The sequence below is a fragment of the Garra rufa genome, chromosome 14, assembly GCF_049309525.1.
Source record: "Garra rufa chromosome 14, GarRuf1.0, whole genome shotgun sequence".
In the NCBI taxonomy this organism is placed as follows: Eukaryota; Metazoa; Chordata; class Actinopteri; order Cypriniformes; family Cyprinidae; genus Garra; species Garra rufa.
Genome location: NC_133374.1, coordinates 23,404,323 through 23,416,170, shown reverse-complemented (window position 1 = coordinate 23,416,170; position 11,848 = coordinate 23,404,323). Strand labels below are relative to the sequence as shown.

General features: G+C 39.8%; 1 protein-coding gene across 4 annotated transcripts; it reads right to left on the bottom strand.

The window, feature by feature from the left end:
• Nucleotides 1–276: 276 nt before the first annotated feature.
• LOC141284229 (alpha-2-macroglobulin-like) lies at nt 277–10,629 on the bottom strand. 4 transcript variants are annotated; one of them, XM_073817229.1, is made up of 34 exons: nt 9,186–10,629; nt 8,963–9,103; nt 8,401–8,581; nt 8,167–8,323; nt 8,022–8,074; nt 7,885–7,905; nt 7,200–7,365; nt 7,022–7,106; nt 6,808–6,922; nt 6,603–6,723; nt 6,414–6,523; nt 6,172–6,342; nt 5,855–6,085; nt 5,550–5,750; nt 5,327–5,476; nt 5,070–5,186; nt 4,868–4,958; nt 4,056–4,203; nt 3,747–3,972; nt 3,552–3,678; nt 3,361–3,482; nt 3,031–3,262; nt 2,769–2,945; nt 2,586–2,661; nt 2,292–2,448; nt 2,126–2,200; nt 1,889–2,051; nt 1,588–1,781; nt 1,294–1,506; nt 1,087–1,211; nt 880–961; nt 723–806; nt 544–649; nt 277–447 (listed from the first exon to the last, which is right to left on the bottom strand). In XM_073817229.1, exons 2-34 carry the CDS (start codon nt 9,043–9,045, stop codon nt 407–409), a joined length of 4,401 nt encoding a protein of 1,466 aa, XP_073673330.1. In that variant the 5' UTR covers nt 9,046–9,103; nt 9,186–10,629; the 3' UTR covers nt 277–406. The 4 variants fall into 4 exon arrangements, with proteins under 4 accessions (XP_073673330.1, XP_073673329.1, XP_073673331.1 ...); XM_073817228.1 differs by having other exon boundaries at nt 8,963–9,094; XM_073817230.1 differs by having other exon boundaries at nt 3,031–3,114; nt 3,211–3,262; nt 8,963–10,628.
• Between the last annotated feature and the right edge of the window lie 1,219 nt (nt 10,630–11,848).

The window sequence follows — 11,848 nt, the reverse complement described above, 5'->3', positions numbered from 1 at the left end:
TAGCTTGCTGCTGAAGGTAGTTTTCAGCTGGCCAGCAGGGGTTGCTCATTCCCTGTCATGTACTGTTTGGGTCCAAAAATCCTAGTAAAATGACGCAGAAAACCGGACCCTGTAAAAAGGAGCGCCCTTCAGACGAGGTATTAAACCTCCTGATTTTTTTTGGTCAATATTTTCACTACCTGATGTGCTACTTCTCTATTAGAGCAGTTTTACTAATAGCCACTATCCATGTGCAATCAAATCAATTGTGCAATCAAATACAAAGACACTGTATCATACCTGTAAAAGTGCATTTAATCATTTAACACCACAAAAATATGCAGAAAACATGAATGGCAAAGATAGAATGAAAGAGGATTTTGAGATTAGCATACAGTGTTGTACAAACGGCTCTGAAGACAGACACTCAAGTGCAGGGGGAGGAGTATGCAATCTCAGACTGGTCACCTTAATCAGGAAAGGAAATGAATTTAGTGGTTTGTTAAACAGTGAAATCAACTAGTATAAGAAATTTCAGAATCATAAGGTTGGATACAACCGTACTTGTCTGATAGTAGTCATAAACTCTGATCACAGCTGGTCTTAGACCTCTCACATGAAAACCTTGTTTTAGTTGTAGCCTGTAGCTCATTGGAATATTTTTTGGCACCTGCAAGAATCAAAGAGCATTGACTTGAGTATAAAAATACAGTCTCAATCTATGATTGTTACCATTCTCTCACCTCTTTTAAATACACAATGACACGATTGGCTTCAGAGTCAACCCGCTCCACAAGTGGCGCGTATGTATGCGGTGGACTTCCAAGCTGGAAGGTTTTCAGAACAAGTTATACTAGCAGAAATGGCACTTTACATGTCAATTAAAATACCTAAACTAACCATTGATGTGTCTGCTGTGAATCCTGACAGGAGTTTAATATCTGCTATGACCATGTTAGTACTTGCTTGGGTCCCATTGTATCTGTAAGAAAAAAAGGTAAGCTAAAAAATGTTTGTTCTCAATATAATTGATTTACATGTGCCTCTAACAGCACTCCTTTTTAAGAAAGAAAGACGTGACCTTAAAATAAAAATAAAACTACTTACGTGACAGTAAAGTTCATCATGAGACTTTGACCAGCAGATGTGAGACAATCTCCTGTAACCCTAACTTCAACACCCAATGTTTTGATAGTCTGAAGTGGTGTTGGGATGTTGTACAACAAGGTGATCTGTGACAGAGCAAACAGTACAAATCAGAACGAGAGCAAAATTAATGCAGGGCAATATAAAGCACCAGTAAACAGCACAGACCTGCACAGACACACAGGTTGAGCCCTTCACTTCAATGCTGTATTTGGCTGGAACGTTCTGCAGCTGCTTCTCCTGATACAGTAACTTGTTGTCCTGATTGACATCAAAGTGGTGAGTGTCTCCTGCTGACTGTACAGTCACTGTGCTGGAGCCGTCAGAGCTGAACACTTTGGTGGCGTACAAAGACAGAGCCTGAAGAGCCACCACTGTATCCTGAGAAATAAATGTGTTCAGTGATGTGACTTTTACCCATCATTCAGCAATCATGTGTTTGATTTGAGTAGTTTGAGTCACCTGTGTGGAGGAGAATCCTCCATAGGCATTCTGCTGCTTCACAAGCCAGCTGACAATCCTGTTAGCAAAACCCAGATCAGCTGTAGTGACTGAACCTGTAGTGAGAACAGCTAGCAGCACATATGAGCTGATCTCCACTGACAGAGAATCAGAGTCATCATCAGATACAGACTGAAACCAGTGGAGATGAGACCCTTTAGGACACATGGACAAAAGAGACACCAGTAACTCAACAAGCTTAACAAAAACAACAGTACAGTCATAAAAGACAACAGAAAGTCATCAGAAACAAATCTCTTACCATCTGAAATAGCAACATCTTCCAGTTTCTTGAAAAGCTGCTGTCGAGTGTCCGTGTCTCTAGCCAGACTGAAAGTGTAGGCGAGCAGAGCAGTGGTGTAAGTGTTTTTGACATCCTCAATGACGGACCTCAAGTATGACAAACCTTTAAAGATGACAGGATCCTGAAAAAAACAATGATGTAAGTGAGCATCATTTTTCTATGAGTTTATACTGCGTTTCCTGTAGATGAACTTACTGTCACAGGAGTTTCCAGTTCAAGCAATGATGCAGTAATGTAGGCAGTAATGGTCACTTTATCATTTACTCCACCCTGGAATATATATTAGAGGAACATGTAGTAAATTATTTTTGTAATAGATAAGCACTGTTTCTATGATAATGTTTAGTGACAAATAGCACACCTTCATTCTGTTGTTGAACAGTCTTCCCTGTTGAATAAAACAGCCGTCTGAATCCCGTCTGCTTATTAACCATTCCTTTGCACTCTGAATAATTTGTGGATCAATAAATATGTATTTCTGTGCTTTGCCAAAGGACCTCAGGACAAAGGCAGTCAACCTGGTGTTTTAAAATTTAATTTATGTCATTAGTTGTATCACTTGAACTTCAACTTATTGAGACTAAATACCATTTATCTGTTTGCTATTTGAACTTTTTTAACTAAAAAACGTGAGTGAAAAGTTTCAAATCTTTACCATGTATTCTCGTCACCGTGTCCAAATGTGCTGTATGCACCACTGTTATGTCTGTAGTTCAGTTGTCTCTGGTATCCTGAGTTTCACAATGATTAAACGTTTAGGTTGATCAAGTGTGTCTAAAGTCAAAGGTGTCTTGATTTATTTTCTCAGTATTTTCTTGACCTCAATGATTTCTCTCACCACTCTTAAGGAAGTCAGTGGCTCTCTCTCGAATGGCTGAGGTGAGCTGCTCTGTGTTTTCCAGATACTGCAGAATGTAAATATTGGGAGAAAGAACAGCCATGTTTTGTTCTCCACAGCCATATGGCATCTGTAATAATCCGTGAAGATTCCTCAGTGCACGACCCAATATGTCTCCTACAAACCAAACACAAAAAAAATCAGTTCATTTTAGAAACACAAACACAAACTCCTAATTTCTGCTTGTGTATGTAAATGTTACCAATGACTGAAACAGATGATCTGGTTGATGCCTCTATCACATCTTTAGGAAGAGTCAGATCTACTTCCTCTGAGAGACTGTCACCTATAAACCACAAAGACAGAAACACAGTTTCAGCAGAGAAACTATCAGTGATCAGCAGAGAAACACTATGATGCCAAATATTGTCTGCAGACAAACCCTTTGGACACAGTAACCAGCTGTAGGTCTCTGTCTTTTCCGTTCCTTCAGCCTGCAGCAAAAAACAATAACATCAACACATCATACTGACATAAGCAGCATTAGGATCATGGATAAATGACGTCTGAGAGCCGTTTGATGTGCGCTGACCTGTACAAGCAGACTTCGTGTGACTGTGTCAATGCGTCCTCTCTCTGGCACGCTCACAATCTCATTGTCACACACAGTCTGAGATGCCTCTGCCTCTGCACTGACTGTAATATTCAAGACTCCTACAACACAAGACATGTACATGAAGATACAAGAGACTAAGAAACAATGATTCAGACGGGAAAACTCACCAAGAACAGAAGGAGTGAGGATCCATTTAAAGGTTTTTCTTCCATTAGCACACAGACAGGATGAATACTGATCATCAGAGGAGGCTTTGAGAGTGTAGTCTGAGGAAGGAGCTGGAGTCACTTTAACCTGTCAGTCAAACACATGATTAGTGGCATATTTGATATGACAGGATAAAACTGAATCTGAAGACTCACCATGATGCACTTGGACAGATAGTTGAAGACAGTGGCCTTCAGCTCAAAGATCTCCCCACGGATGATGGAGTAAGGCAGAGAGAGCTCCAGAAAGAAGGGCTGGAAAACTGTCAGCTGAGCAGGAGGAGCCAGACCCAGACCTATGGAGGACAGACAGAAGGCCTCCGTCTCCCAAGAGGTGATGGTGTCAGGAACCGTGAAAGGAACCTGAGCTGATCCAGAGTCCCTGTTTTAAAAAATGGATAATGATGGCACCTATAGATTGTGAACATGAACACAAAAAGCCTATGCTGAGTTATCTTTACAAACCCCACTTCAGCAAGCTGCCAGATCCATGTTTCTGGAAAAACAGTCCGAATGGTCACTTCAGAAGGAGAATTAACTTCGACCAAGTGAGCACTTCCTGTTAGTGATTCACTCATGGCCATAAACATAGGTTCACTGTCGAAATACATCACTTAAAACAAAGAAAAGAGCACACAAGTCTAAGATATTGCTCTATGTAATGTCTATTTTTAGAATATGACAAGCTTCTCATTGAATACTTAATTCATGTATACTTTGTCATAACTGAACATGGTCAAAACACACACACACACACACACACACACACACACACACACACACACACACACACACACACACACACACACACACACACATGTTGGGTTTACATGTTTTATGGGGACATTCCATAAGCGTAATGGTTTTTATACCGTACAAACCGTACTTTCTATGGCCCTACACCTACCCTACACCTAAACCTAGCCCTCACAGGAGATTGTGCACACTTTTACTTCATCAAAAAAACTCATTGTGCATGATTTATAAGCCTGTTTCCTCATGGGGACCTGAGAAATGTCCCCACAAGGTCAAAATCTACTGGTATTCCTATCCTTGTGGGGACCAAATGTCGTGATGAATACCAGGTACACACACATACACACACACACACACACACACACACACACACACACACACACACACACACAAATGATGATTATATGATCAAACCAGAATTTAATTATCTTATCTCTTTCAATACTCCTAACACCAAAATATTTATATTTAATTCTACTTTTGGGAAAATAGAAAAAAAGAAAAGCGAAAAAAGGCCATACTTTCCATAGATCCAGAATCATACTCATTGTGTCTGTATGACAAACACTGAGGTCGAACAGCCAAATTTGTTGCCATTTTCAGGCCCACGCGCTGTCAAACAATAACATATGCAAAAGTGAATAACCAGTAACCGATTACTTTCACTAAGGCAAAACTCTAAAAGGTTTTTCCCACTCCTTACAAAACTGACCATCTTCCTACCTCTAAGGATTCATAAGTGTTGTCTGTCAGTACAGCTCGATAGGATCTCACATGTAGACACTCCTGCTCATCATAAGGATAATCTGACACCATTTGCACTGGCAGCAGGTTGAATATCTGTGGTGGTGACCCAGGTTAAAAACAATACGTAGGTAATGTAGGAAGGTGGCCAAGAAAATAGCTTTAGCAGTTTAATTAGGTTATTATAAAAAACTATAATAAAAGTTTCAAAATGTAGTACAACAGTACTTCTACACCTTGTCAGTATCCAGACGCTTTCCTGGCTCCATGATCAGGACGCTCTGATCTACAGCACTGAGGCCACACAGTGAACCAGGCTGAGCTGAGAGCTGAAGAGTGTTTTTCTCACCAGGAACTGCTTTAGCAGGAGAAAACTGCAGAGAAACCTGTGACGGCAACGGAAGGATGAGTAATTTTAGAACTGATATGTAAATGAAGCTTGAAAGGTTTTGAGCATACCTTGTTTTCAAAACACTTTTCAGTGTTAAATGTTGTGCTACGAGCAACAACATTTTCACTGGGCAGAACACAGTAGGCCAGAATCTGCACTGCAGGAGCCAGATCTGCATGAACAGACAGTATGAACGACACTGTGCCATTTGAAGACTTCACTTCAACCTTTTCAAATCCATGACGAGCGATCACTCCTCTGGACAAGACCTGAGACAGACAGATGACACTCTGATGACAAACTGACCAATGCAGCTAGTTAATAAACAATGCAGTCATCAGTGTAAAAATGTCCATACTGCACATGTTCTCACCATATAGACAATGTCAGTTTTGAAGTCTTCAACAGTCTCTCCAACAAAATAATACTTGATGCTCACTGTAAACTCAGTATCACACTTTAACGGTTGCTCAATATTCTCTATAATCAGTTCACTTAATGTTGGGGTGTGTGGAGTGGCGGGCTGGAGAAGTCGAACTGTTTTTTCATCCGTAGTAAAATATGGAGTATTGTAGCCATAGTGAACCACTGAGGTTACACTTGCCTGGATCAAAATGAAGGAAAAGTGTTTCTAATGGAATAAAGCTTTTAATTTCATATTTTTTTGTCAATATTGAACTTAAATCCCACCATCAGATGAATATCACTGTTAGGAAGACTAGCTGTATTAAGGGTGAAGGTGGCCAGTCCGTTACTGTCTGTAGTAAGATGCTGGAGCAGTCTAGACGACCATCTGTGACCTTCCAACAGATAAACTGCTTTGCTATGAACCGGTGTGCCATTAAAATGGGCAACTTTGATCTGAGGAGAAAAGATGAAGAAAATAAGTAGTCATGCTATTTATTTATTTATTTAATTTAAATTTCACTTACCTTTCCTTCTATAACTGATCCATGTTCAAACAAATTAGGGAGGTCAGCAAACGTGACCTTCCCAATTTCATATGTTATAGATATGGTTTCAGATTTTGTCAGGACTGTGTCTGGGAGAAATAAAAATGTGTAAACATTTGAACTCCATAAAACTGAAAAACACTAAAGCATAACAATGCAATAGCTCACCTGTTCCCTCTTCAGTGACATTTGCTTTAACTTCAAGAGAATACTGCAGAAAATTCTCAAATCTGGGGTTCAGAAATGCTGTTGTATTAAAGATATAGGAAGCACAACCAGTCTCATTCATCTAAGAGAAGAACATTAAAAAAGTCTTACAAAATTAAAAAACCTAAGAACAAGTGCTTTAATGCAATTCAGTGCACTCACTCACCTGAACAGTTTTGTTCAAACACGGACAAATAGCATCAGGCATATGAAAATATTCAATACCACGACAGCATACTTCCACCCATGCATTACCAGGTACAGGTTGGCCGTATGTGTACCTGGAAGTTTTTACAAGCAAGTAATAAGTCATAAACAGACAGCAGCAGAAAATTAAACTTTGTAAAAAGAAATAAGAAGAAAGAAAAAAGGTCACTCACTTTCCACAAACCTCAATTTTCATTTCCTCGTCACCAATGCTTTGTGTCTGTGGTGCTTTTATATTGACCTCGAACTTGGGCAAAACTAATTAGCAGCACAAAAAGAGGCAGCAAATAAACCTGAGATAACACTCTTGCTGAAATTGGTCTCTAAGTGTGACACAATACTTGGACTTACCATACTTTTTCACTTCAAAATCATGAGTGATCATCCTTTCACCAATAAAAGCCTTAAGATTGTACATGCCTTGACGGGCCTCTGGGTTCAACTCATGAGAAAGCTGCAATATCCACTTTGTTGAGGAAATATTTGTCCACTGGCCAATCCGGTTAGCTTGACTGTCCTAATAAGAATAAATAATAAGAAAAACATGAGAGTGACTCAGCATTGCACATTTGTGATGCTGGACCACAAAACCAATCTTAAGTAATATGGGTATATTTGTAGCAATAAAACAAAAATACATACAATTTATGCCAAAAATCATTAGGATATTAAGTAATGATCATGTTCCATGAAGATATTTTCTACCGTAAATAAATCAGAACATAATTTTTGATTAGTAATATAATGCATATATATGCTAAGAACTTAATTTGGACATTTTTAAATTTCAAATTTCTCAATATTTAGATTTTTTTGAGCTCTCAGATTCCACTTTTTTAAATAGTTGTATCTCGGCCAAATATTGCCCTATCCTAACAAACCATACATCAATGGAAAGCTCATTTATTCAGCTTGATGTATAAAAAGTTGAAAAAATGTACCCTTATGACTGGTTTTGTGGTCCACTCCAGGGTCACATATAGTACATGTTAAAGTTAAATTGTTGTATATCAAGCATAAAGGAGCCAGTTCTTACCTCCACCACTACCATACTGTACTGCAAGAAGATAAGAAGTTCATTACATTTCAGTTTATAGAAAGTCAGTACATATTAGCTATTAAGACACATTTTGTTTATTGTTTGTGTAAAAAAAAAAAACAGAAAAGGCTAACCATCTGATCAAGAGGCACAAAACCGGCATCCATGGTGATGACTCTAAAAAACACTGTAAAAAAAAAAGAAAAAAAAAAAAAAAAAGAGAAATGAGTGATGAGACTCTTTATGCAAAACATTTACATATGAATTTGCCTTGCACACCTGTCTGTCCTGGAATATAGATGGGTTTATCAGTCTGGATAAAAGTCAAAGGATTGTAACGTCTGAACATGACTTTTCTCTCTTCGGTCATCTTGAAGTTCTTCCCCTGAAGTTCCACCTTCATTGTCTGCACTGATTCTGCTTCTACCTGAGGCGTCTGTGGAGTCACATGTTATTTAAACAAACCTTAAAATATTCAATGATATGTGAATGCACATTTCTTGTTTTGCAAACCTGAAAGTTGAAGCAGCGGTGAAACTCTTCCTCAGCTTTCTCCTGTAGCAGTAAAGTGCTCTGGTCACCATGAACCAGACAAATGTTCATGACAAGGCTTTCATTGGGCTTGAGAAGACTTGCACACAGTTTGGCGTCAGATCCTGACTCGATCACTGCAGGAAATGTCACCAGGAAAGATCTGTAAGGAAATTACAGTACATGGGAGTAACAGTACTTGCCGTTCTTTATAAATGTAGATGAAACATTTATAAATGTATTAAAATGCATGTACCAAAAGGTAACAAAAAGGTAGATTTGTAAAAAGATAAACTTCTTATTATCTTAATGTAACAAACATGTGCTGTTTAGAGTTAGTATAATGTGTTTCTAGTTACATGGAGTTTGGAGTAGTGTACTACTAGGAATATAGTGGATTACTTATTTCTTAAATGTAAAAAAATATATTTATATTAGGTGTGATTTAAATATTAAAATGAGGGCTACGTTTGCACTTATAATTCAGGCGCTGGCAACATAAAAACGACATTCTGCATCATTAGGTACACAAAAAGTAACTTACGGTTTTGAGGTTTCTCCGTTAATACAGCAGAGGACTAAGGCTACAACAAGCCCTTTCCAAACCCAGAACTCATTCACAAGCATAATAAAGAGCGACTATACAGGACAGAAGAATCGTTTCAGCCCGCGAGTCCTGCAAAAACTGTCATTGAGCTGTTGTTCACTAGCCTTAAACTACAGAGACAGAAAAACATACGAAACAAGTCTTGGAAAATAAGACTCACACTTATGGGAAGCGCTCCAACTGCCTCCTCCAATCATCCTACAGAAGCGTTAGAAACCTATTCCCTACTTTGTTTCCGCGAATTACGGGAGTCACTTAAATTTTAAACAATGGGCTTGCTTGTCTAATACTCACACTTGCAGTCTTTGCACTTGACCACTTCTACTTACACGACGTATTTACTGTATCATTTGGCCCAAGTGTTCAAGTGAGAATTAAAACCCCCTACCTCCAAACAAGTTACTGAGCGTGATCCATTTCGAAAGCGAAAGTGAAAGCAAAAAGCAACACGTAGACGTTTTTCTTGAACGCGGAAGTCACGCCTGACTCTTAACCGGAAGTATGATTTGCATTTCTGGTCTCCAGTGTTTCTAGTAAAATTAGTGTATATTCCGAGCTGATACTCTGATGTTAAAATATATTAAAATGTTTTTAAAAAGCACATAGCGCCACCACTCAATGATGCCTATTTTGCACGTCTCTTTTTGTTAACACACCTGATGCAGTTCATCAGCTCCTTAAAAGTGAGCTCTGGAGGACTGTATTTGAGATCGCTGCACTGATGTAGATGACACACAGCTACCGACAGTGGCTACATTAAAGGTGCAATTGAATGCATTGATACAATATTTTAAAATGTTCTCTGATATCTACATAGAAGGTATATGGCATAAGAAAGGGCAAAAATTCTCCAGAAACGGTTTTACAAGTCCATTTTCAACCCTAGAATGAAATGGTCTGTTATTGCCTTATTTGTAAGGTTCATGCATGAATAATAATGATGAGCTCTGCTCATTTCAATAGCTTTCACAGCAGGAATGAAACACATGGAGGAAAATTTATATTTAATTATGGAGCTCAAATCACAATTTACTTTCGCTTTTGAGCTTTGCATTGCACATGCTCTGTGTAAGCACATTTGACAAGTTTAGATGCTGTCAGCGGTGATCATCATTTGCCATCATCCTGTTTATGTGGTAGGTGAAATCTTATGTACCGCAATGTAACAGGCTAGTACTAGCAAAAAGCTAACTGTGTCCCTTTAGTGTCTAGCCTTATTTTATTAGAACGTGTTATTTGTTTTCCGGCCTGTGGTGCTTGAGGCACTCTGTAAGCCTCCCTTTGAGCCTTTAGAAGAGGTCTCTGACCGTCTTCTCACTTTGAAAACTTCCTTTCTGCTGGCTATTACCTCCCTCAAGAGGGTTGGGGACCTTCAGGCCCTCACAGTGGCCCCTTCCTTATTTAGACTTTGCACCTGGCATGGCCAAAGCTATTCTGTACCCCGAGGTGGGGTACCTTCTGAAGGTCCATGAATGATTCAGGACGTGCTCACGCTGAAGGCGTTCCCATAGCGTTTCAACGCAGCGACTCGTTCCCTTCAGGGAACCATGGTTACATGAGTAACCTGAGACGATCTCTATGTGGATTGAAAGCACATATGAGCTGATCTCCACTGACAGAGAATCGGAGTCATCAGCAGATCCAGACTGAGACCAGTGGAGACGAGACCCTTTAGGACACAACGACAGAAGAGACAACTCAATTAGCAGGACAAAAAACAACAACAACAACAACAACAACAACAACAACAACAGCACAGCCATAAAAGACAACAGAAAGTCATCTGAAACAAATCTCTCACCATCTGAAAAGACAACATCTTCTAGTTTCTTGAAAAGGTGCTGTCGAGTGTCTGTGTCTCCAGCCAGACTGAAAGTGTAGGTGAGCAGAGCAGTGGTGTAAGTGTTTTTGACATCCTCACTGTCGGACCTCAAGCATGACAAACCTTTAGTGACAACAGGATCCAGGAACAGGATTCCCAAAAAAAAAAAAAAAAAATTCCAGGCCTCTCTACTGTTCCAAACGCAAGCTTTTATCCGTTTTAGGCCATTTAAATTTTGCAATGTGCATCATCCCCCAAGGCCGCCCCTTCATCTCCCATCTTCTCGCTCACATCCTCCGCCCACGCCCTAGAGGACCAGCTTTATGGGGTAAAGAATGGTCCGCCACTAGAATCCCTTGTCCATTGCGACAACGAAGCTACCGTGCACTGCGTCAACAAAGGCCGCTCCCTTTCCCCCACTCTAATTTATTATCACTGCAAAACACATTCCTGGGTCCAAAAATCAAATAGCTGACTCTCTTTCTCCTTTTTCTTTCCAGAAATTCAGATCCTTGGCGCCAGAGGCAGACCCGCTCCCGACCCCAGTACCTTCCTATTCAGAACTGATATTCCCATGAACCACCCCTTGAGACCTCTCCTCAAAGCTTCCCTCAATTCCATTCTCCTAATTGTTTCCCCCAGAACCCTCCAGTCTTACTTAACAGCATGGAAGTGTTTTAAAACATTTCACGTAGCTTACAAGCTATTGTTTCCCGACTTCTCCCCACTAGCCATTACCTCCTTCATCTCCTATCTCAGCACCTTTAAAAAAACAAAATAAAATCACGCCCAAATTACCAATTCCCAGACTGCCCTACTCATTAAAGGTATACAAAAACCCACCCCACTCGCCCAGACACCCGCCAACCTATAACACTAAAAATATATTATCCAACCGCTTCCCCATCCTCCGCAAAGGCTACCAATCCATCCACACCGCCCATACGCTAGATGCCATGTTTATCCTGGGTTTCTTTGGCTTCCTCAGATGCTCTGAGCTC

Coding starts and splice junctions, on each gene's coding strand:
- LOC141284229 (XM_073817227.1), bottom strand. CDS start 9,045: ATGCTTGTGAATGAGTTCTGGGTTTGGAAAGGGCTTGTTGTAGCCTTA. Junction 2,201..2,291: donor TGTTCAACAACAGAATGAAG/GTGTGCTATTTG, acceptor TATATATTCCAG/GGTGGAGTAAATGATAAAGT. Junction 1,507..1,587: donor GAGGATTCTCCTCCACACAG/GTGACTCAAACT, acceptor TTTATTTCTCAG/GATACAGTGGTGGCTCTTCA.